The following is a 24,771-nucleotide window of genomic DNA, read 5'->3' as shown; positions in this document are numbered from 1 at the left end:
AAAGCTAGTACATAAATGATGATATTTAAATATGGGTAGTAGGCAATAACTAGTTGCATAAAATGATAATGTTCTAGCGGTTGACGCGGTTGGTCAAACAAACCAATTTGCATACAACAGACTTTATCTCAGAATACGTAATATTTTATACTTTTATATAACGTTGAATACAATATTAATTATGAATGTTTATTACGAAATATTTTATCTACTTAATTTTGTAAAATAATTCGCATATGTGCATGAAAAATGATAATAATTATTCTTAGATAATATATAAATAAAGATTTTGGTCATTATGATACAAAAATGTGCTATATATTATACGTTTTAATAAATATTTACATAAATAATCGTTTTAAAAGCGTAAATAATGAGATTTGGAAAAATATGACCCTATATTCATAATGTAGAGCACTTACAATTTCTCTTACATAAATATCTGGGTGATGTTTGCCGGTATTTTGAAGCTTAACCAATTTTGATGAAATGCTGTGTGTTATAATGAACATATATTACATGTGTTAGTTTTTACAATTTAGTATTATAAAATACAATAGAAAGGTAATACCTATTAATTTCTCATATTCATTTATATACATTTGAACACATAAATAAGAAAGTAAAGAAGACGACCATGTATGGTAATTGATGATATTGCTCACTTTTTACTATTTTATTATTTTGTTTCAGTGAAGGTTTCATACTTATATGAAATGAGATGATTATAATATTTCTCTTGTTTAACTAAATAGTTACTATATTCAGATGCTAATCTATGTAACAAATCAAGACCGTATAATAGAAACGCATAAAATATACATAAATTAATTTAATACGGCTCTATTGTTCCAGAATAACACTACAATTTACTACCTAGTTATTATATTTAAAAAAAAAGTCTTACCAAAATATATTACGCACTTGCACACTCACTTCAAGGTTAAATGCACTCAATTATGTCACTTATGGTATAGGAATAGGGTCGAAATCACGGTGGGTTGATAAAAGAAAGGCGATCGGCGCGGGCGCACGCTACGATGCGCGAGTTCGGATGACAAGTTGGCTGTTATCACAAGACGTGAGAGGAGCTAGAGTGGCCATGGAGGTTATTTGTATTGGATTTGAGAAAAACCTTTGAAAACTTAATTTAGACTGTAAATGCGGCACCTAGTTATTAACCAAAAAAAAGACAAGAATCGAAAAGGGTGAAAATTTATATAGCACACATATTCGAAAAGTATGTTATGCAAGAAAATCCGGCGTTGTAAATTATATAGAAACAAGGTCGGTACAGCACATACAAAGTAAGGCATCTCTTCTTGTGTTAACTAGTGTATATGAGGGGTGCTGACCCCTAACATCAAGTAGAGCTACACTTTTGCATGCTCTACCATAAAAATATGCTTTACCCAATTAGATAAACTTCACTGATCGGGCACGTATATACTAAATCGTACAGGAATTTGAGGTAACGAATTTGAGATACATATACAGTCACTATACAGTAATAATGCTCTATTAACATAAAAAAATAAATATTAATTAATTGAATTAATTAGTGCGTGCTGAAACAAAAAACAAATTGACACTAATCATGAAAATTGAAAATAAAAAAAAAACAAATCCCATAATAATAAATATCATGGTCACTCAGCCTTAAAGATGAATGAATAGTACACAAATCCATTACCCACTACGGTGACAATGCAGCATCATGTTATGGCGACTCGTGACCAACCATAATGTTCTGTTATCATAAGATCTCTCTTAATTTATGTTAATTATTACAATGTTTACTGAGAAATATGGACGTGAAATCCAACTATACTTGTGTGAAGAAAGTGAACGTCTTCGTATAAAATACTTCATATTTTTCACTAACTTTTTGCTCATAGTTTTGCTTGCACACTTTAAGTTAGGTTACATGGAAAATGTTTCACCTATGTAGTCTACAACATCTAATACATAGTTCAATTTAGCCTAAATGTTATCTATACTAATTTCGAGCCTTATAATATAAACAAAAATCAATCTTTCATTGCGACGAGTAGGGCGTAATCTACACTAATATTATAAAGAGGAAAACTTTGTTTGTTTGTTTGATTGTAATGAATAGGCTCATAAACTACTGGACCGATTTTAAAAATTCTTTCACCATTCGAAAGCTACATTATCCACGAGTAACATAGGCTAGGTTTTATCCCGGAAATCCCACGGGAACGGGAACTATGCGGGTTTTTCTTTGAAAACGCGGGCGAAGCCGCAGGCGGAAAGCTAGTATTAATTATTTCTTTTATTGAGATTCAAGTATGTAAGTATATCCACAGTCAGATTTTAAAAATCCCTCTATATTTTAGCAGAGCAAGAGCAACATCCTAATTATTCGTTACTTCAGCCAAATATACGTCCTCATATCGATCATCATGTACAAATAAATTTCTTAGGAACTAGTAATTAAAATAGTCTGAACCTGTTCATAATTAATTCACCTCATCCTGAGATACATCCTGGAACTAAACTTCCATACTTACCAATAAAATGCGGAAACATTGAACTCGTTCTGAATTACTTTTACTTTCAATCGACCTGTGTTACGTGATCATATAAGTTATAGCTGTCTCTTCTTATTGAATAATATTTATTTTAATTTCATTTAGATCAGCTATGAATATTGAATGGGTTTAAATCGTGATTTATTGCTATATTTGCATGACTTTATTATTATGTGCTCTAAGTTCCTTGTCATCTATCACATCCAATGTTTAAGTCACATCTGTACCTATATCCTAGTATATCTGTTGTATGTTCCAAAGCAGTCATAATATTTTTATATTAATTATAATATTAAATTATACGGAAAATTAATTTAATTGACTTCATCTTACCTATACGTTCATTTAGATTTTAGAATCATACCTATAATCTAAGGCTATAATAGACCAAACATAGTAAGTCTCTTCTTCATCTTATTTTATTCATTTTAAATCATCTAAATAGCAAATAATTTACGAGTTTTGAAAACAATTAACATACATCGTGCGTAAAGCCGTCACGAGTGTCCTCAAAAGAAAAACATTAAAATAATTTGTTACTTCACGAGCGGCCATTTTGCATTTTGCGGCAATCATTTTCATTTGACGCAATTATCCTTGTTATCTCAGATCTTTCAGGGTTTCTTTGCTTCAGTGATTTTGATTACAATTATTTATTTGTTCTTTACAGTACATAAAACAGTACAGAGAAAACGGTTAAAATTATACAGTGTGTCCGGACATGACATACCGATATTTGAAGGGGCTATTCTCCAGGTATTTTTATCGACAATTCAACCCCTCTACAGTCCCCTACCTCACACCCCTCAAAATGGTTTTCGAATTTTTTAAAGTATGTTTCATCACTCTTATCAATTAAATTTGTTTAGTGATCCCTAGAATAACTTGTTATTGTTCAAATAAAACCAAATTTAGTATTTTGTGACACTCACTTTCGAAGTTATTACAATTTTCATAAATTCACTATCCGAATTGATAGGTTTGCCATTTTGAGGGGGGTGAGGTAGGGGACTGTAGAGGGGTTGAATTGTCGATAAAAATACCTGGAGAATAGCCCCTTCAAATATCGGTATGTCATGTCCGGACACACTGTATAAGTTGAAAGTAATTATTATATTGTTGTAGATAAATACATCGAATGCGTTCCAGGCGTAGCGTTTTCGTCACTGGGAATATATTTCCTCTTCTCAAACACGGATTTCCGCGACCTAGAAACGAAGAAAACATTAGGTCAATATTTAAAATGCAGTAAGGGTTCAAAAATGATTTGTTCAATAACTTGCTAACCTACTCTTTATAAGGGAACAATCCACGCCCTAGCCCATAAGTAGGTATTCATCTTATTTAAGCAATACTTTTGAAATTACATAGGATTCCTCATATTAAAAATAATTAAAAAAATCAATTCGTTTTAAATTCCAATCCAAATTATAAAAAAATAGCAATCATTGATCCTAAATTTTAAAATCAGTAGAATGGAAATTTAAAAACAGAAAAAAAGATCGGGTTTCTTGAAGTGGGATTCGATTTCATTTGAAATTCAAATGACCTTTGACATTCAAAACAGTAGTGCGACAAATAGGTTTAGCGAGATATCTGTAGAAATAGGTTAGATATTTCCCATGTGTGCGGGAACAGCATCCGATCCTCAAATCAGCTTAGATAAGCGCTAGTGTACAAGACTATAATAGTGTTTGATAAGTTATGGCGGCGAAATTGAATTTAATTTGTACGGAGGTGTTGGCACGAATTCCAATTAGAATTTATTTAAATATTTCTTTAAATATAATCATGGCTAACCTAACTTATCATAGCTGCTATAATATTATTTTGTAAATTTACTTCTTGAACTTATACTACTAATGGTCTACTGACCATCTCATGCGAGTCTTTCTGTTATGGTTATTATTAATTATTATGATTTTCTACATGTTAACTCGTAACTACATGAGTTATTTATTTCTTTTCCGTAAATAATTTAAGTGCCTTTTAAATAAAATAGCAAATACACATCCAAACAAGTTTGCATTATAAAATACGCAGGCGACTTAATTCTGTTGTTAATTTTAAACCCTTCGTCAACAGTCTGAACCCCACGAATTGCGGAAAGAATACGCATGCGTGCTTTACCATCACTCTAACTCAACCTGTCAACAACAGCCGGTCTACATAACCTATAACAATTAAATCAAAACAAACAATTTTTAGTGTGTACGTTTTATATTTCTATTGGACGTAATATCGGACCATTGCCTTTGCATTAAATACCAATTGAAATCATTTATCGGTTGGGAGCAATTGATTGAGTGTTGTTTTAATATTTGATAGACGAAGACTAATAATTGGTGACTGGGAAATAAAGAATTTTGTAAGTTTTTAACTGAAACCTATATGTGTGTGTGAATAAAAGTGTTAAATAGTGTATAGTGTTAAAAACGGGCCGGTAAATCGTAGCTACAGCTGTTCTAACATCGTATGATTTTGCGAAAGGTGAAATTGTCTGTCTCTTTCTAACTAACGGAGCTTCCGCGTACCGCGTACCTATGTACGTCTACTCATCAAAGATCCTGAACTTTGAAAATATATAAATTGGTTTAATAGCCGGTAACTCTATATTTTATATTATTGTATTTCATCATCAATACATATAATAAAATTCTAGAAAAGTGGTGTCTGTACAATGAAAATATGTAAAAAAAAATTAGCAGGGGTTATTATTAAATCGATCCCAAACCCAAAACTGTAGTTAAAAAATTTTTTGTCTGTTTGTCTGTTTGTCTGTATGTTTGAACACGCTAATCTCAGAAACGGCTTATCCGATTTCGATGCGGTTTTCACTAATATATTGTGGTAATCTTCATTTAACATTTAGTGTTTATTTCATGTCAATCGGTTCATAAATAAAAAAGTTATGACCATTTATTAGTTATTTGGGGGAGGGGTATTTATAGGTAAATTTTATACATAAAATGTCCTTTAAATTATGTCATATTATATTATATTTTTAACCCCCGATGCAAAAATATGGGTGATAAGTGTTTGACCGCTGTGTGTGTGTGTGTGTTTGTGCCACCGTAGCTCGCTAGCAGGTAATCCGAATTAGATGATGTTTTTTTGTTAGGCAGCATATTTTCCGACGCTGGTTCTTAAATAAACTGTTTCAAAATCGGTTCATCCATTTATTGTAACTAGGTATATAGGGGTAAAAGTGGGAAAAAAAATAACTAAAGTTGTCGAATATACTTTAGTGATATATTAAATGAAAGTGAACGACCTATCAGTAAAAATAAGTCAAATTTTACCAAAATCGGTTCATCCATTTATTTGATATAGGTATAAAAGTGGTAGATAATAAAAAAAGTGAATTTTGACTCAAGTGACATATGAAATGATAGGGAGTACGTGTAAAGTATAATTAGACATATTTAATCAAAATCGGTTCATCCATTTACTATAGGTACCTATTTATAGGGTGTAATCGTTAAGTGTGCACAGGCGATTTTTCGTAAGTATTACAGATAACAAAAAACTTTAAACTGATATCGAAAGTACTTAACCTAATGAGTAAAATGGCCGTAATAAATTTTTAAAAATAAATCGAGAAATATCAAAAAAATTATCTTTAAACCCTCCCATACATTAAGTATGAAAGATGAATATCCCGTATACATTTAATATGAAAGATTTTAGCTTTCTTTTTCTTTTTTGGTTTTATGCTTTAATTACTTCGCAAATTTGAAGTGGCATTTTCACTCATTTACCGGATATTTTCCGGACATTTTCACGCATTTTCCGGATATTTTCCTGGCATATTCCAGGGATTTTCCACGGTTTTTCAGGAAATTTCCACGCATTTTCCGAGCATTTCCCAGGCATTTTCCGGTTATTTTCCGGGAAATTCCCAGGCCTTTTCCGGGGATTTTCCGAGCATTTCCCGGGGATTTTCCGGATGTTTTCGAGACATTTTCCGGGGATTTTCCGAGCATTTCCCGGGGATTTTCCAGACATTTACAGGCTATGTCCGGAAAATGCATGGAAAATTCCCGGAAAATATCCGGAAAATATCCGGAAAATGCCTGGAAAATCCCCGGAAAATGCCTGAGATATGTCCGGAAAATGCCTGGGAAATGCGTGGAAAATTCCTGGAAAATGCCAGGGAAATGTCCGGAAAATGTCTGGGCAACATCCGGAAAATCCCCGGGAAATGCTTGGAAAATCCCCGGAAAATTCCTGGGAAATTCCCGGAAAATGTCTGGAAAATCTCGGAAAATAACCGGAAAATGCCAGGGAAATGTCTGGAAAATATCCGGAAAATGCGTGGAAATTTCCGGAAAAAGCGTGGAAAATGCCCGGAAAATGCTCGGAAAATCCCCGGAAAATATCCGGAAAATGCGTGAAAATGTCCGGAAAAAGCGTGGAAAATGCCACTTCAAATTTGCGAAGTAATTAAAGCAGAAAACCAAAAAAGAAAAAGAAAGCTAAAATCTTTCATATGTAGGTACGGGATATTCATATTTCATACTTAATGTATGGGAGGGTTTAAAGATAATTTTTTTGATATTTCTCGATTTATTTTTAAAAATTTATTACGGCCATTTTACTCATTAGGTTAAGTACTTTCGATATCAGTTTAAAGTTTTTGTTATCTGTAATACTTACGAAAAATCGCCTGTGCACACTTAACGATTACACCCTGTATATAGGTATAGTAAATGGATGAACCGATTTTGATTAAATATGTCTAATTATACTTTACACGTCATGCCCTTTCATTTCATATAATATGTCACTTGAGTCAAAATTCACTTTTTTTATTATCTACCACTTTTATGCCTTCTATATCAAATAAATGGATGAACCGATTTTGATAAAATTTGATTACTTTTTTTACTTTACTGTATAGGTATAAGTGGGAATGAAAGAAACGAATGTTGTCAAATATTGTGATAGTACCTACCTAAGTGATATATCAAATGAATGTGCATAACGGGTGAATTACAATTAGTAATGTTTTATCGAAATCGGTTCATCCGTTTATTACATATAGGGCACTTTAGGGGTGACAGTGGTTAGATAAATAAACCAAATGGAGCATCAAACGATAGGATATTATGACGTGTACATATAGGTACAATTATATAATATTATTTACATCAAATTCGGTTCTGCCATTTACTAGGGATGGAAAGGGAAGGGTTGAAAGGCTGTGAAAGAAGAGGGGGACATGGGAGCGAGAGGATAGCCACACCCTGGAAATTTTGAACTCTTCTGTAATAAAGTTTTATACCTCAGTTTAGTTTTAATTTTACTAACAGTTATTTTGTGTTATTATTTTTATTATTTCTTAACTGTAAAATTAATAATCTGTAAGTACTTATAATTTAGTTGTTTATGGTAGTACGTGTTTCAAGACGTGTTTACTCAATAATTGTGTGTTAAGTAGTAACTACTATGCAGTCACTATTCCACGCGGACGAAGTCGCGGGCACAGCTAGTCTAAAATATGTAAGGTTTTTGTTGCCAAAAAAAGCTTAAAAATATTTTTTATTGACTTCTAAAAATGAAGGATTTTTTAATATAGACCCTCAACTGAACTTTAAAATCAGTTTAGTAACAAAAAAATATAATTTTATTTTGCGTGCAAATAGGATTTCGCCAAAATGTACCTAAGTATATAGGCGTAGGTACCTATCATGAAAATATTTTTTCAACGAGTGAGCTATTCAAAATATGTCTATTATATTATATATAATGTTTACTTTAGTTGTTAGGTATTTTTATTAAGTTTTCACTTCACACTTCTTTTCACCGCGTCCGCGTCGTGTTTTTTTTCTATCAATAGTTATCTGTAAAAATTGTACCAAGTAACTAGCTAAATATGTATCTAAATCTATTTTATAACAAGCTGAATAAGCTCTTTCACCAAAAATGAATAATATTCATATAGATAATGTTTCAAAACATATTATGTTTCAATACCTTTTAGGGCTTATTTTTCAATCCTTGGTTAAAACTTATTCAACGAATAACGTAGATACCTATTAAACGACAGTTTACAGGTGACATTTTAATATGTTCATTGTTCGTACTTCGTGTAATACCTACTTTATTGGACGGATAATTTTTAACCAAGGATTGAAAAATCGGCTCTTAACCTAAGCTTTTAACAAACCAATAAGGGCCGATTTTTCAATGCTGGGATAAAACTTATCCGTCCAATAAAGTATTACACGATAACACGATAATATTAAAATGCCACGTAAACTGTCAAATACGGCCAATTAGAATACGTTTTTAAAATTGTAGTTTTATACATTATTCGACGAATAGGTAAGCTTTAACCAAGGATTGAAAAATCAGCCCTAAGTTAGACTTTTGACATTATAGATTCTGCGAAGGGTTTCATAAACCTCTTTTGTAAACTAGGTATATTCAGAGTTTGGTTCCGGTACTCCGGCCAACCCTTCCGATAATCGGATAAAAAGCTCAAGTCACAGTAATAATGTTTTCATTTCGTTGTCTCTACTTTTCGTCGTATAAAATAGACCGTAGGTATTTAAACTAATATGTTCGATAACGAGCTATTTTTGGTGAAAGACGGTTACATTATGTACATACTTAGTTAAATAAAGATATAGAATAATATTATCTCCTTATTTGCTGATATTGAATGTCTATTATATTAGCATTATACCTATTAATGATTGTATGTAGTACTTAGATAATAAATATCATGACAATTGGACAATAAAATATTTTATATATCCGGTAATCAATCTTATCTACTTATTTTACATAATATAGTTCAAATTAGTCAGCAAAGATGATAAAATTTATTCAATTGATACCTATCTATTAAGTTTTATAGCAATAGCACAGGAGTAGAAAAGCAATAGCCTATAGGCTAGTATATGCTATAGGCTATTAATTAGGCTATAAGACTAATTAATTAGGTCACGATCAAGAATCGTAAACAATGGCATACCTATTGCTATTTGCTATAAATCAGATCTAACACTAAATATATAAATACATTACTACAGCATTGACCCTTCATTACCAAATCAGGAAATGGATCTTCGTTCAATATAATATGAGACATAGACATTCATTGATCACGTGATATTTAAACTACATATTTTAATTTTTAACCCCCTCAGAGACACATATTCAAAGTATGTTTCATATTAATAAAAATATATAATCGCGATAAATATTACACACATAATTATGTGTCAACTCTGAATTTTTTGCTGATTCTTTGATCATCGCTCTTAGTAGTTTATAGATAGGTTTTTTTAAAGGTAAAAAATTAAAAATCATGAGAAGACAGCTTCTATTACTCACGTGATTGCAAGAAGAAGCTGTGCCAATTAGGTAAAAACTTAAAAATAACGACTAAAAGTAGAGCAAATATTTTTAAAACAGTGTCTAAACTCAGGCTAATTAGTCTTTCCTTTTTGCTTTTATCTTGGAGATGTTCAAAGAGAGCAATTGCTATGAATCTTGTCACATAAGTTAGCTTGTAATTAGTACTTATTGCTTTCACTAAAGAAGATTTTGAAAAGAAAGCAAGTTAATTGAAATTATCCTTTAAATCCTTCACTTGATATTTGATAGTGTATACCATCCTTGAGTGGATTACAAACAAATATAGATACTAAAAAAAAGACGGGTTGCACTCCGGGAGTGCCGGCAGAAGTGAAAACTTGATTATTAACGTTCAGCATGTTTGATATTTTGGAATGGTATCCGTCTTACGCATGGAATATAGATAAAAATATAAAATATAAAAGCTAAAAAAAAAAGTCCGTCTTACGCTTTTTCGATCAGGCCACGTGTCCTGACGCGAGTTTAAGATTTTATACCCAACGCCGCTAAAGAAGTTTTCACTTCAATAAACCCTACAAAACACAACATAAATAAATTATTTCCCAGTAATACATTTCTTTTGGTAAAATGCAAAATATTATTTTAAAACCGTATTATAAGATTGATAAAAGTCTTCAACACAAATTGATAATAACGTAAACCAGGATAAAAAAAATATTATGCTACTTTAGGAATTAAAATAAGAGTCGATGAATCAACGATGTTATATTTGAACAAGCGGCCATTGATTCAACGTTGCAAAGTCATCTTCATAAACACAATGTTCTATCGAAACAGTTCAATAATTCACGTTTTCAATGGCCTCTTTTAAAGTAAAATGGATTTCAAATCCGCTGTTTAATTCCCAATTGAAATATTCGCTTCAGTCAAATAGACTGAAAAGATTAGTCGCTTAGTGTCGCTCCATTTCATTTTACTATGTTTTGAGTTCGGAGTATGGAGTAGGATATAGATTGTACTTTCAGACTGGTGGACTGTTGACAGTTTTGTTTTGTTGCATGTTTTTAGTTTATTATTTCAAGCAATATTTTTATGTCTGTCTGTCTGTCTGTTCAATATAAGCTGAAGTTTACATTGAATAGTCAAGTCTACGGTCTCTCAAAATTATGAGCCAACGCAATCAAAAGATTCGAAATGTGCGAAAATTTAGAGCCGCTTCTCCTGCAAATTTTCGCCATTCGCAAGGGAATCAAAACCTACAGGGTATTCTCCGTGAACACAGAATCTTGAAAGTTAGTGCGAAGCAACGTCGTATCGCACAGATAAAGGAAAAATTGTAAAAAGTATAAATTTACAATTACAACATACTATTCATATATACACAGAATAATAACTAGTAGCTAGCTTATACGGAAAATTTCGGTGCGCGAGTCCGACTCCGAGTGCGACGTTCTTGGCCGATTTTTTTTTTGGCAAATACCTAGCATTAATTTTATACATGGTACAAAATGTTTGTGTTCATGAGATTATAATGACACTAAAACGTACAGTTTATACAAATCATATTGTAGTGGTGGGGATCGAACCAACAACCTCTCAAGGAAAAAATTGTCAGGGTCAATAACCATTGCTCAGCAATTCGTCAATTACTGTACTAGTATAATAATATTGTCACAAAAAGCAAATTTGTAACGTTATATAGATTGTAAAAATTGTTGTCACGTAATAAAAAAACACTCAAAACTGTTCGGTGCGTTTTCGTTACAAACTTTTATCTTCTTCTTCACCTTTAAATGCTCTAAAAACACACCTTATAAAATTGTTGTATGCGCTCCTTAGAATTTCTGACATCAATATCGGCCCCTTTTTCTTATTTATATTGCAGAAATACTGCCCTTTAAAATATTCACAATAGCATCTAAAGAAATAGCGTAACAACTGTAAAATATTTCGTCATACAGGTAGCACATGGCATTGCCAATGCTACAGGTGCAGGGTCATCAACCTCACCTGTCAATGGAGTTGACAACTTTATATATTTACCTACTATACATATTGATAAATAATATCAATCGAGTGCACTTGTAAAACGTGCAAAACATATGTATATTACTCGAATAATTTTTATATTAGGGAAAATTATGATTTTATCCATTTTAGTTGCGGTTTTATCTCACAGTTCTGCGAATAATAAACCATTATTGTTCGTAGCTTTATCATTTTTACGCATAGTAATTTCTGATTTAACGCAATAAAAACAAATGACTCGGTTAAATCTACAGATTGACCGCTACCGTTTAACATTCTTCAAATTGCTTCGCATATTAACGCTACCGTATTCTTATCGCATTGTTAAACCAGCCCAATTTCAAGAGCACTATTATTCAATACGATCACTAATTAATCAGGTTATTTTCCACGTGGCCAGCTTACGTTTTTTTCTATGACACACTGACTCGAATCATTTGCAGTTCTTCCGGCGATGACGCGTGACGTGCTCCACGCACGTGCTCAATAATATCAAAGAGACAGACCATCTCCCCTTCCGTTCCAGCCTCTTGAAACGTGACATTGAACTGAAAGTTGTAAAATACAACGTAATCATAGCGTGATGCCTTTATGTTTGGCGATTAGTGAATTTTGATACCGTTATCAGGCCACTTACAGCTCGATACAAGATATGCTGTATTAGAAGTTAGATCGTCCTATTTGACGGCGATTATTGAAGACTGATCGATCGCACCGCGGGATCAATAGAGGGATCAAGATATTAGTATAAGTGATAATTAATTAGTGTATATAGTTGATAAGGCTATTAAGGAAGAGCAAATGTCTGTGAATAATCTGCAAAATGGGCTGCACAAGGGCGTCGATAAGCCCAGAATATTGGTAACAGATGAGGAGGAGCCAAAGAAGTATGATGTATCGGGGAGTGTCATGGATGGGTTGATTCTAGATGTGAACGAAACGACGTATACGGTGTTCAAAACTAGATGGCTTATGCTGGGGTTCTTTGTGTTGTATTCCGCGTCTAACTCGTTGCAATGGACGCAGTATACGATAATTTCGGACATAGTGGTGAACTATTATGGAGTGTCCAGTAATGTGGTGTCGTGGACGTCCATGGTGTATATGATTACGTATGTGCCATTAATATTTCCTGCTAGCTGGCTCTTGGATAAAACGGTGAGTTATTCTTGGCTACTTCCCTATTAGCTATACTGACATCGACGCTTATATGCGTGAATTTTCTTTTTCAGTATAAGCTTATGATGAGATCGTGCAAATTCTTTATGTACATGACGATATTTATTCTAATAATGTTACTATCGTCGCATGTAATATTTATTAAAAATTTCCAAATTGGTTAAAATGATGAATTGCAAGTGCATACATTACCTATATGGCATGACTATAAAGTTTTAAAAGATATTGCTAACGAACAATAAACCAATTTAGTGCTAACAAGCGATCGTGTAGTGATTGAAGTAATTTGACGATTCTGCAATAATTTTGCTATGCAATAAGATAACTCCAGTCTTCCAATTAAATTAAAACCGGTTGTAAGTATTCGGCATTACAATTTACAATGTTGTCCAGCAAGCCTCGAAGTACCATCATCATATTCTGTTTTTATCTTTTAATTTTAATTTTTTGCAGTGTTTTGTTTTTTTTTAAGCTTCAATCTCCACGTATGATTTGGTTATTTATTTGTGTTTCTCCGTAAATCAAAGGCCATTAAAAAAGAGCGTGTGTGTCGAGCACACTTGTCAGAAGTGAAACTTCTTTGGCAAGATTCAATGATACTTAAAAATAATATAAAATCGTCGCCCTTACCTACTCCATGAGTTGTGTAATATTGTTACCCATTGGAATCTAGATAACAAAACACATTGTTACGGTTTAAAATAACATGTTATCGTGACGTTGATAAAAGTAAATAATTAGCTTATACAAAATAATTGCTATATCTATAAGGATGTACAAAAAAAACTTAAATTAAAAAAGTGGCTGCAATCTCATTGCTTTTATAATATAAATGAGTTCTTTGCTTGTAAACATTAAAGAGAGGAAAGGTAGATAATAATAATATTTGTAATGTAAAATGTTAAAATTAATCTAAAAATATATTGTATTTTAGTTAGTTAAATACACATAAAATATTTGTATGCCAGTTGATGGCGAATTGTGCGGACTTTATTGTAATATATTGTAAACCTTGTAATTAACCACAATTCCTGCAAATAAATTATTTCATTTCATTTCAAAAAAAATGTATGCGTGTACTAGAGTACACACGTAAGAAGTGAAACTTCTTTATGACCTTAAAAATGTCACGAGTATGGCGTAACGCTAAAATGTCACGCGTACGGCGTAACGCAAAAATGTCACGCGTACGGCGTAACACAAAAATGTCACGCGTACGGCGTAACGCAAAAATGTTACACTAAATTTTTGTCCAACCCCGATAAAGAAGTTTCACTACAAAATAAAACTTAAGGAACTTGGACATGTTAAAAATTTCAATTATTAATATCTACAACTTAACGATATCTTCATAAAGATTATAGATGAAGCCGCGGGAATAATTTAGTTCAATCGAAGTCTGCAGATTTAAGACGACCTTCGCGGGGAATCTCAATATTATAAGCAGACTTTATCTATACAATATACATTGTAGTATTATTATCTCCCTTAGAAATGATATCTTAAACTAATAAGCCTGATAGATAGTCGGTTTTAGAGATATCGTTTGCTGCTAGCTGTAACACATTTACACAATATAGAGATGGCTTTTCAAATAGGAAAAGAAAAGAAGATAGATTTAAATCACGAATAATATTAGAGTATATTACCACCGAAAATACCAGTATTTTTTAACACGCTTTTATTAGCTTCACTTGTATGTTTCTACTAGCTTCCGCCCACGACTTTGCATCCGACATTCCGTGCATCCCCGTTTTTTCCCGTTCTCGCAAGAATTTCGGGAAATCCTTTCTTAGCGGATGCCTACGTCCTAACATCTACCTGCATGCCAAATTTCAGCCCGATAGGTACGTCCAGTGGTTTGGGCTGTGCGTTGATAGATCACTATATCAGTCACCTTTGAGTTTTATATAATATATAGATGTAAGTACTATGTAACTGACTCAGACTAGATTTTGGACTTTAAACGGACAGATTTGAAACTTTAGTATTAGGTACTTATCATGAATCGATAACAATACAATAGTTTTACGAGTTTATCTTCTACTGTCTAGGATTTTTTACACTTTATTAATCAATTCAATATAGCATTCATTGACGATTTTAAAAGAGCAACTATGGAGTTTCTTGCCAGTTCTTCTCCAAAGACACTGCTTTCCGAATCGGTGGTAAATGTTAAAAATATGTAATGACGATTCGAAAGTGCTTCTAAAAGAAGTCTAATTGAATAAATACCTAAATGTTTGAGTTTGAGTTTAGCTTCTCTGACCTATTTATATAAGTAATTAAAATTTTTAATACTTAATAAATTAAAATGAAAATCCATACTTTAACGGGACTCGACGTATCCTGCGGTAACCCTTCAGACCCAAGTTCATGTTAATATATTGCGACGATGGCTCGTAAATAATGTTAATGGTTGACGTAGCTCTGTTCTGCTGAGGTTGCGTTTCATTTCCGAGTTGGAAATGCAATATTGTACCTATTAAAGGAAATTAAACTTGAAATAATTGAGTTTATAATACTTAGAAAATTCAAAATATACCTAAGAGGAAAGTTATCATAATATAAAATCATATCATATAAAATCATAATGCATTTATAGATATTCTTTCATTTCGAAATAAAGTCACATCTAAAAAATAAAAAATAATACCTAATATATATTTTATTGACATACAATCTCAATCAATACAGTAGGTACAATATTATAAAGGTCAAAGTATAAATTTAAGAGGAAACTGATCAGTTAATAAAGCAACAGTCGTCGTCATTCTCGTAGTTTCAGCAGTAGGTCTTCCACTGCTGGACATAAGCCTTCCCCACAGACTTGCAGAACGGCTGATCACCAGCTGCCTGCATCCAGCTGCCCTGAGCTACCTTGATTAGGTGTCCATCTAGTTGGAGGCCGTCCTACTCTGCGTCGCGCGTCGTCCTGAAACATTGAGCAACAGTGTGGTGCTCAAATTACGATTTTTACTGTAAATATTAATGACATCGATCGATCGATTCGATTTCTTTTAAATGAGAAAATAAATAAATTAATATAATAAGAGAAACGATTATTTATTGAATACACGAAAGGGGCATTAATTTAATCCACACATAAAAATTGTAAGAGAGGAGGTTATTTCTATTGTTATAACAAAATGTCATACCCATAATAAGATGGAGGATACTGGATAATATATAGTTGTGTCATTTGTGCCCATTCATTTGAGGAAATGAAAATCTGCAAGATGATAAATAGCTTTTGGAAAACAATAGACAGAGTAATTGTTGAGAGGCTTCATTGGGTCGAATTCCCCATTATTTACCCATAAATTCACAACATATACAATCATAATACATAACTCTTCTTGCTCATCTATAGGAGAAATTTAGTTATTGATATTTATAAGGAGTTTATAGCGTGCACCTAATTTTAAGGCCGGAAAAACACTCGTCATACCTATGGTATTGTTTGTGCAAGTGGGCGACGTTGATTTCTTCACCAGGTGACTCGTCAGCTCGTTTGCCTGCACTTCATATAAAAAAAGAACTTACTCCCTGGCGGTTTACAAAGGTTTCCAGCTGAAAAAGAACTCACTACTAACTCGTAAATAAAAAATGTATGCGTGTACTAGAGTACACACGTAAGAAGTGAAACTTCTTTATGACCTTAAAATTGTCACGAGTATGGCGTAACGCAAAAATGTCACGCGTACGGCGTAACGCAAAAATGTCACGCGTACGGCGTAACGCAAAAATGTTACACTAAATTTTTGTCCAACCCCGATAAAGAAGTTTCACTTCAAAAAACGAAACAAATTACATAGGTAATTGATAATATGCATAATAATTAATATTATCAACTAGCGGTCCGCCCCGGCTTCGCCCGTGGTACATAATATTTACGTTTACTCTACATAAGAACCATCCTCGTACTTCAAGGAATATAATAAAAAAAGAATTATTGAAATCGGTTCAGCCGTTCTCGAGTTATGCGCTTACCAACACATTTTGCGATTCATTTTTATATATAAGATTATGTATACGACACTTAGGTATGTACTTTAGTCGGTGATCCTAATTTCGTAACGTTTGCAGAACATCCACAGTTTCCATAGCTAATACATAAGTTCGCTAATAGATTGTGACTGGCGCACGGCAATAAATCACTGAGTTAGGTAAAGCGTATCAACTCGTGTAGCCTCTATATTCTCCTTTAATTACACGCTCACTCCTTATCAGTCCATAGCACTAGCGTTTACGGATCCTGATAAGCAAAAAAAAGCTAAAATCAAAGAGAGACGACTTTGTAGAAAATAATAAAAAAAAATATCAATCTTTTCGGCCAACGTTGTAGAAGTACTTAACTATAGATAAATGAATTCAGCATAAAAATGTTAAAATACTTATTTGGTAAGTAGGACGTAGGAAAAGAGAAAAGTGGAGTATACATAATATTCAATATTACTTTACAATGCAAAAGAAGAATTATGCGTATAAATTCATTAATAAAATTTATACATGCTAACTTATTCTTAAAATAAAACTTTCTAAAAATAAACTACAGAAGATATTCAAAGTTTCTATTCGCAACATTGTATGTAATTGTCACACCATAACCACACAAATAAAGCATTATTTCGTCCATTCCATGGCCTCACAAAAGCTCACTCAGCTACGTCACTAACGACCTCCGCCATTTGCTGAAACTGTCGCTTTCCTCCACTTTAATTACTTCAGGCGTTTGGCCATTCGGCATTCCTTACTTTGTTCTTGGGAATTATTATGGACCCTCTACACAATGGGTAGCGTTGGGCGAGTAGAGGCAAACACGTAAAGGGCCTATGATCGGCCGTCATTGTAGATCAATATTCATAATATGGCCATAATGGCGGCAAATATCGACGAACATTTTTTGGGCCAACGTTGCCCATTGTGTAAAGAGCCCATTAGGTATGCAATATCTTGGTTCAGTTGGGTGTGAATTTCGAAGTCATTGGGAGGAAATTGATTTAAGGTTTTTTTTTCATTTAGGCGACACAATCAACATGGCTGATTTCTTTGAGGGTATTTGCCAACTGTAAACCAATAAGAATAAGGAATTAGGTTTTGTGAACGACTTAAAAAAATGGTTGTACCTAATATGTTTTCAATCAATTTATGAAACGTTTATGATATCATATCTGATCTATTAAAAAATATTTTACCAACATACAAAGGACTTTAAATATTAATGCAAAGATGTGCCTCTGTTGTGTGTTCCTTAAAATAAAATAAAAAAAGATAGTATCTCCACATTATGATATTTATCTCCATATGTTAATATAACGATTATGTTAGAAACTACTATATAAATTGAAATGTAACGTTTCTACGTTACATTTCAATTTATATAGTAATTTATTATTTAGTTGGTGTAATTGCACAAAATAAATACCGAACTTTTAACAATTATTAATGTTTTTCGCGCGTAAATGTTTATTTGCGCGGGAAAAAAGAAAATACACAAATATGAATACATTCAACATTGAAAGTGTGTTCATTACATATATGTAGTTTTATATTAAATCGTATCATCAATCATCATAGTAATATTTTATTTAAATATATTTAGTTATCTCACAATTTACTTAAAAAAACCTCTGATCGAAGATCAATATCCACCATCTTATCATTTTTATTGTTGTCCATTTTACATTGAATATGTTTTTTATCGAATTTATGACTGCTTATTAATTTATGTTTGTATAAATATAGAATACATACCATTACTAACGACATTTGTTAAAAAAAGGTGAAAATGACTGCACAAAAAATCCCGTGTGCCTATTTATTAATTTTAGCATAAGAACAGAAGAGTTCTAATTGGACAATCTATTAATTTATATTCTATATGTAACGGAGATTTCCAAATTTTAATAAACAAAAATAATATCCAATTCTTTAAATAGCAAGATCATGAGAAATGTTAACAAATAACAAATCTTATCTTATATATAAAATTCTCGTGTCACAATGTTAGTCTGCATACTCCTCCGAAACGGGTGGACCGATTCTCATGAAATTTTCTGTGCATATCGGGTAAGTCTGAGAATCGGCCAACATCTATTTTTCATATGTACCACGGGCGAAGCCGGGGCGGACCGCTAGTTAAGTTATATAAATCTAAAAATAAAGTCAAAAGATATTTGAAAACTTCCAGAAGCTTCTATCTCTTGTCAATCTCTTAAAATAAGCAACTCGGAATATAACATCAAAAAGTATGATTCCATCAGGTTTAATTGAATCATTAGGCGTAATTTGTCACAACTGGCGATGGTCCCTTGATTTTCATTAATGGGCCTTTCAGATACAGATTTGGCGCCTTTAGATAAGAGTTTCCTCTTATATATTTATATAGGAAGTAATTGCTCGAATAATATCCAATTAGTGTGCTGTTTGTGTTGTCTTTGGAGTATCTATTATTAGCCAATAATAACAATACAATATGAATAAAGATATGATATGTTGGCAGTTTTTGCATCGATAGGCATATTATGCCAAATCGGATAATTGTTTTTTTTTTCTGACTGCTTCTGGCTGTATGTCTATAACTATTGTATAGTGTTTAATTAAATTGTGATCATCTGCATATCATCAGGCAATTATTGTAGAATATGTTATTGTTTATTTAGAATTAGTTATTGTAGCGTAGATATATTTATTTAAAATAAAAACTTTTCTCTCCAACGGTGAAAGCATTCACGAAAGCTTTTTCAACTTAGATTTTAACTCGTCATGTTTCAAACAAGAAAACTTTTGGTTTCAAATTAATGTAAAATGGATAAAAAATCTATACTTAGTATTATGAATCTGAAGAGTTTGTTTGTTTGCTTGAACGCGCTAATCTTACGAACCAAGGGTCCAATTTGAAAAAATATTTCACTGGTAGATATCCAGGAAGGCTTATTGGTCTTAGTGTGATGATATAATATAGCCTACAATATCATCACACTAAAACCAATAAGAGCGGAGCGATGCGGGTAAAATCGCGTGGCATAGGTAGTCTTATAATAAAGCTTTAGTCAAATTATTATTTAGTAACTAGCTTTCCGCCTGCGGCTTCGCCCGCATTTTCAAAAAAAAACCCGCATAGTTCCCGTTCCCGTGGGATTTCCGGGATAAAACCTAGCCTATGTTACTCGTGGATAATGTAGCTTTCGAATGGTGAAAGAATTTTTAAAATCGGTCCAGTAGTTTATGAGCCTATTCATTACAATCAAACAAACAAACAAAGTTTTCCTCTTTATAATATTAGTGTAGATTTAGTAATATGTATGTAAATTTAGTAAAACTGTAGCATCGTATAAAATAAAACTATTCAAGTGTGCCGCTTGTATGCATAATAAAGATTTTAATATTTTCAGTTTCGAGATAAAATTTAAAATGCTAAAGATTCACTCGATGAAAAATTGTCATTTAACTTTCAGGCGGATATAATTTCCTAAAAAATACCTACATAAATATTATTTAATAATTTAATTTACTTATAGATATCTATTATCTAATAAAGTACCAAACCATATAACTTAGGTATATGTATTTCAGACTCGTTTTCTGGCAGAAACTAATTTGATTTTAGGGCCAATTTTTCAATCCTTGGTGAAAACTTATCCGTCCTATAAATTAGTATTACACGATAATATTAAAATGTCACCTGTAAACTGCCAAATACAGATAATTAGAATACATTTTTGAAATGGTAGTTTAATACGTTATTCAACGAATAAATTTTAACCAAGGATTGAAAAATCGGCCCTAAGAATTAAATTCTAAGATAGGTATAAAATTCTGTAACAGAATATTACAAGTTATTCATAAAATTAAACTTCAGATTAGACAGGCTTAAAAAATACAACAATATAGTCACGGTCCATGGAAAAAAGTGCGCCTACGAAGTTTTATATTGCAAAAGTTGTTATTGTCGTGCAACGTCTACATTCTTGTTGCGGTAAGTTTTCAACTTTTTCGTTCTTTTAGTTGTAACTAATAATGTAAAATGTGAGCTAAAGCAAATTTGAATGAAGATTTATCATTTTAATCAAGAAAATTAAATTGTTCGTTTTTTTGCTGCTTCTAAGTAGAACTACATAATATTTTGGCATCATATAATTAAGTAAAGTAAAAAAGTATTACGAAATAAAAATAAAATGTCGTCGTCGTCAGCCATTGGACGTCCACTGTTGGACATAGGCCTTCCCCAAAGACTTCCAGAACGGCCGATCACCAGCGGCCTGAATCCAGCGGCTCCCCGCCACCTTGATCAGGTCGTCTGTCCATCTAGTTTGAGGCCGTCCTACGCTGCGTCGTCCTGTACGTGGTCTCCATTCGAGAACCTTTCTGCCCCAACGGCCATCGGTTCTACGGGCTATGTGCCCAGCCCAGCTCCACTTCAACTTGCTAATCCGGTGGGCTATGTCGGAGACTCTAGTTCTTTTGCGGATCTCCTCATTTCTGATTCGATCACGCAAAGAAACCCCGAGCATAGCCCTAAATAAACTGTACGCGATGTAAATTGTAAGCTGTAAAAATTGTTCAATAACCACATTTAAATTAACACTCATCATTTTCATTGTTATCTATCCCTTCTAATCCGTTCTATGTGAAATTACTTGTATCTGTCACTCTGACTTCACGCCTAAACAACTAGGTAATGCTGATTTAGATGAAATTTAGTACAAAAATATTTTGAAAATTCCGATAATCCCACAGGAACAGGAACTATGCAGGTTTACAAACCAGGCAAAGCCGCGAATGAAACGCTAAAAAGGTAAGTAGGTAGATCAATAAAAAATGTGTGCGTGTAGGTACTAGTGTACACACGTAAGAAGTGAAACTTCTTTATGATTTTATTTTTCAACAAATAATTTACTATATTAAGTATGCAACTTTACAGAAATACGTCTGTCTACGCCTGTTAATTTATAATAGCAATCGCGCGCGCACCGACATGGATTGTCATTTTTAGGGTTCCGTAGCCAAAATGGCAAAAACGGAACCCTTATAGTTTCGTCATGTCCGTCTGTCCGTCTGTCCGTCTGTCCGTCTGTCACAGCCGATTTACTCGGAAACTATAAGTACTACAGTGATGAAATTTGATGGGAATATGTGTTGTATGAACCGCTACAAAAATATGACACTAAATAGTAAAAAAAAGAATTGGGGGTGGGGCCCCCCATACATGTAACTGAGGGATGAAATTTTTTTTTTCGATGTACATACCCGTGTGGGGTATCAATGGAAAGGTCTTTTAAAATGATATAAAGTTTTCTAAAAAACATTTTTCTTAAAGTGAACGGTTTTTGAGATATCAGCTCTCAAAGTCGTAAAAAGTATGTCCCCCCCCCTCTATTTTTATAACTACGGGGTATAAAATTCTAAAAAAAATAGAGGTGATGCATGCTAATTAACTCTTTCAACGATTTTTGGTTTGATCAAAGTATCTCTTATAGTTTTTGAGATAGGTTGATTTAACTGTAATTTATTATATTTGCTGCTACGGAACCCTTTGTGCGCGAGCCCGACTCGCACTTGGCCGGTTTTATTGTTATTTATTATTTATTGGCCGGGTAGAATGTATTTTTTAACTCACAAAGAAACCTTTGTACCTACAAATGGGGCGTTTGTGTTGAAAATAAAATCTTTATACAAGGAATATTGAGTTTCCCTAAAGAGATTCCAGTTCCCATGCCTAAAGCGGGAACAACGTCGAATCACGCGTGTTAGGGATAAGAAAAAAATGGCGCGTAACGGAAAAATGTCACGCGTAATGAAAAAATGTAACACTAAATTTTTTTCCAACCCCGATAAAGAAGTTTCACTTCAAATAAGTTTTTCTACGGAAAATAGTTTAACTTCGCAGCGTTTAATAGTGCTTCTAAAAGAAGTCTAATTGAATAAAGAAATGTTTGAGTTTGAGCAGCAATAAAAAATATTTATTTAAAACTAAATTATACAATTCAATATGAATTTTAATTTGACGTGTCTCATAATATTTTAAACTTTAAAGTTTAAATCCTAATTTCTTAAAAGACATAATTTTTTACGTCGTTTGTTAAGAAATTAGCACAAATATTTACGACACATAAGCAATGATAATATTACATAAGCTAGCTATACTCTTACAACTGATAAAATTTAAACCAAACAACATAAATCTACTCAGATTAAAAAATATGTTCTTAATAAACACTCATAAAATATGAGTACTAAGCATAAAGTAAGTACACGAATAAAAATTATTACATATAGGTCAACCTGTTCCGGAGGAGTTAGGTCAAATTCTGGGATACGAAAAATGTTCGTTAGTTATATCTAATTATAATTCTACCTTATCCAAAGGTTGCCTGGCAGAGATCGCTGAAATAGCGATAGGGCCGCCTATTTAACATATTATCATTAAAATAAATATGTATAATTATTTCATATTTGATGTTTTTTTTTCTCTCTTGTGTATGTGTGTGTGTGTTATATTATAAAGGATTTTGTATTGTACGGTATAATCTTAATATCTTAATACTATTATAAAGGCGAAAGTTTGTATGGATGTATGGATGTATGGATGCACGTAAAAACTACTGAACCGATTACAATGAAATTTAGCACACATATAGAGGGTAACTTGGATTAACACATAGGATTTGTTTTATCCCGGAAATCCCACGGGAACAGGAACTATGCGGGTTTTCCTTTGAAAACGCGGGCGAAGCCGCGGGCGGAAATCTAGTACTATAATAATATAAAGTATACTACTATAATGGTAAAGATGAGTCTGTATGGTTGAACACACTTACTAACTAAACTACGAGTCGAAAACTACGGGCAAACCACGGGAACGAATAAAAAAAATGTCGAGGAAGGCTTTTATTTCGCGGAGCAGCAATAAAAAATTCAGACATTCCTTTTGAAAGTAGACAAAGATGCGTTGGTAAACCAACTTGTATAAAAATACTATTATATTATTATTATTTTTTTTGTATTATATTTTCGCAAGTTGATAATTAGATTAAACAAGATTTAATCAAATCAAAATATAACTTTAAAAAGAACATTAGTATGTAATTGTCTTAAGTTTTATCCAAAATAAAAAATAGATAGAAATTTAATTTGTTTATAGATGACGTTAGTTTCTCATCAATAATTATGCTAATTATGTACACTTACATGAATGAAGGTTCTTAAATGTTTAGTTACTATTCAACAAAAAAATACTAGTGAACAAATTCAATAATGTTTTAAAACGAAATAATACAAAATTAACATTAATTAATTAGATAACGTAAATACTTTAGAACTACATCAAAACGGATTTTACTAGGTAGGTTTGAGGTAGGTATTATTGTTCTTAACCGGCTGATTAAAAAGTTCTTAATTCATTCATAACGAATTTTTCATTCATTCTTAGAACGTTACTCACAACTGCTTCCTGACGCGATTGTTTCACGAATGGTATAATTGTATCTAATAACAATGAATATTGAACTTCAAAAATTATCATAACTTCCTCTAATGATCCTCATTAAGCAAAGACACTGAGTCTAGTATCGCTTATCAAATCATCGCAGCGAAGGCCGTAGGGTGGAAAACATATCATTGACATCGAAAATAGAAAATGCAGTAGAGCACAGGCGGCCGCGCGACTCGCAAG

The 24,771-nt window shown here is 32.6% G+C and overlaps 1 protein-coding gene across 1 annotated transcript in view; it reads left to right on the top strand.

Annotated features, from left to right (window-relative positions):
• The first annotated feature begins 12,375 nt into the window (after positions 1-12,375).
• HisT (Histamine transporter) overlaps positions 12,376-24,771 on the top strand; it is a 47,454-nt gene continuing 35,058 nt past the window's right edge. The window contains exon 1 of the mRNA XM_090103312.1: positions 12,376-13,073. Coding sequence (XP_089959438.1) covers positions 12,717-13,073 — 357 coding nt within the window. The 5' untranslated portion in view covers positions 12,376-12,716. The remainder of the gene's footprint in view (positions 13,074-24,771) is intronic.

The sequence above is a fragment of the Colias eurytheme genome, chromosome 6 (assembly GCF_061535395.1).
Source record: "Colias eurytheme isolate Ceu_HAF_F1 chromosome 6, ilColEury1 Martin Lab GWU primary, whole genome shotgun sequence".
Taxonomy (NCBI): Eukaryota; Metazoa; Arthropoda; class Insecta; order Lepidoptera; family Pieridae; genus Colias; species Colias eurytheme.
Note: the sequence above shows the minus strand (reverse complement) of the source record. Positions and strands in the feature narration are given on the sequence as shown.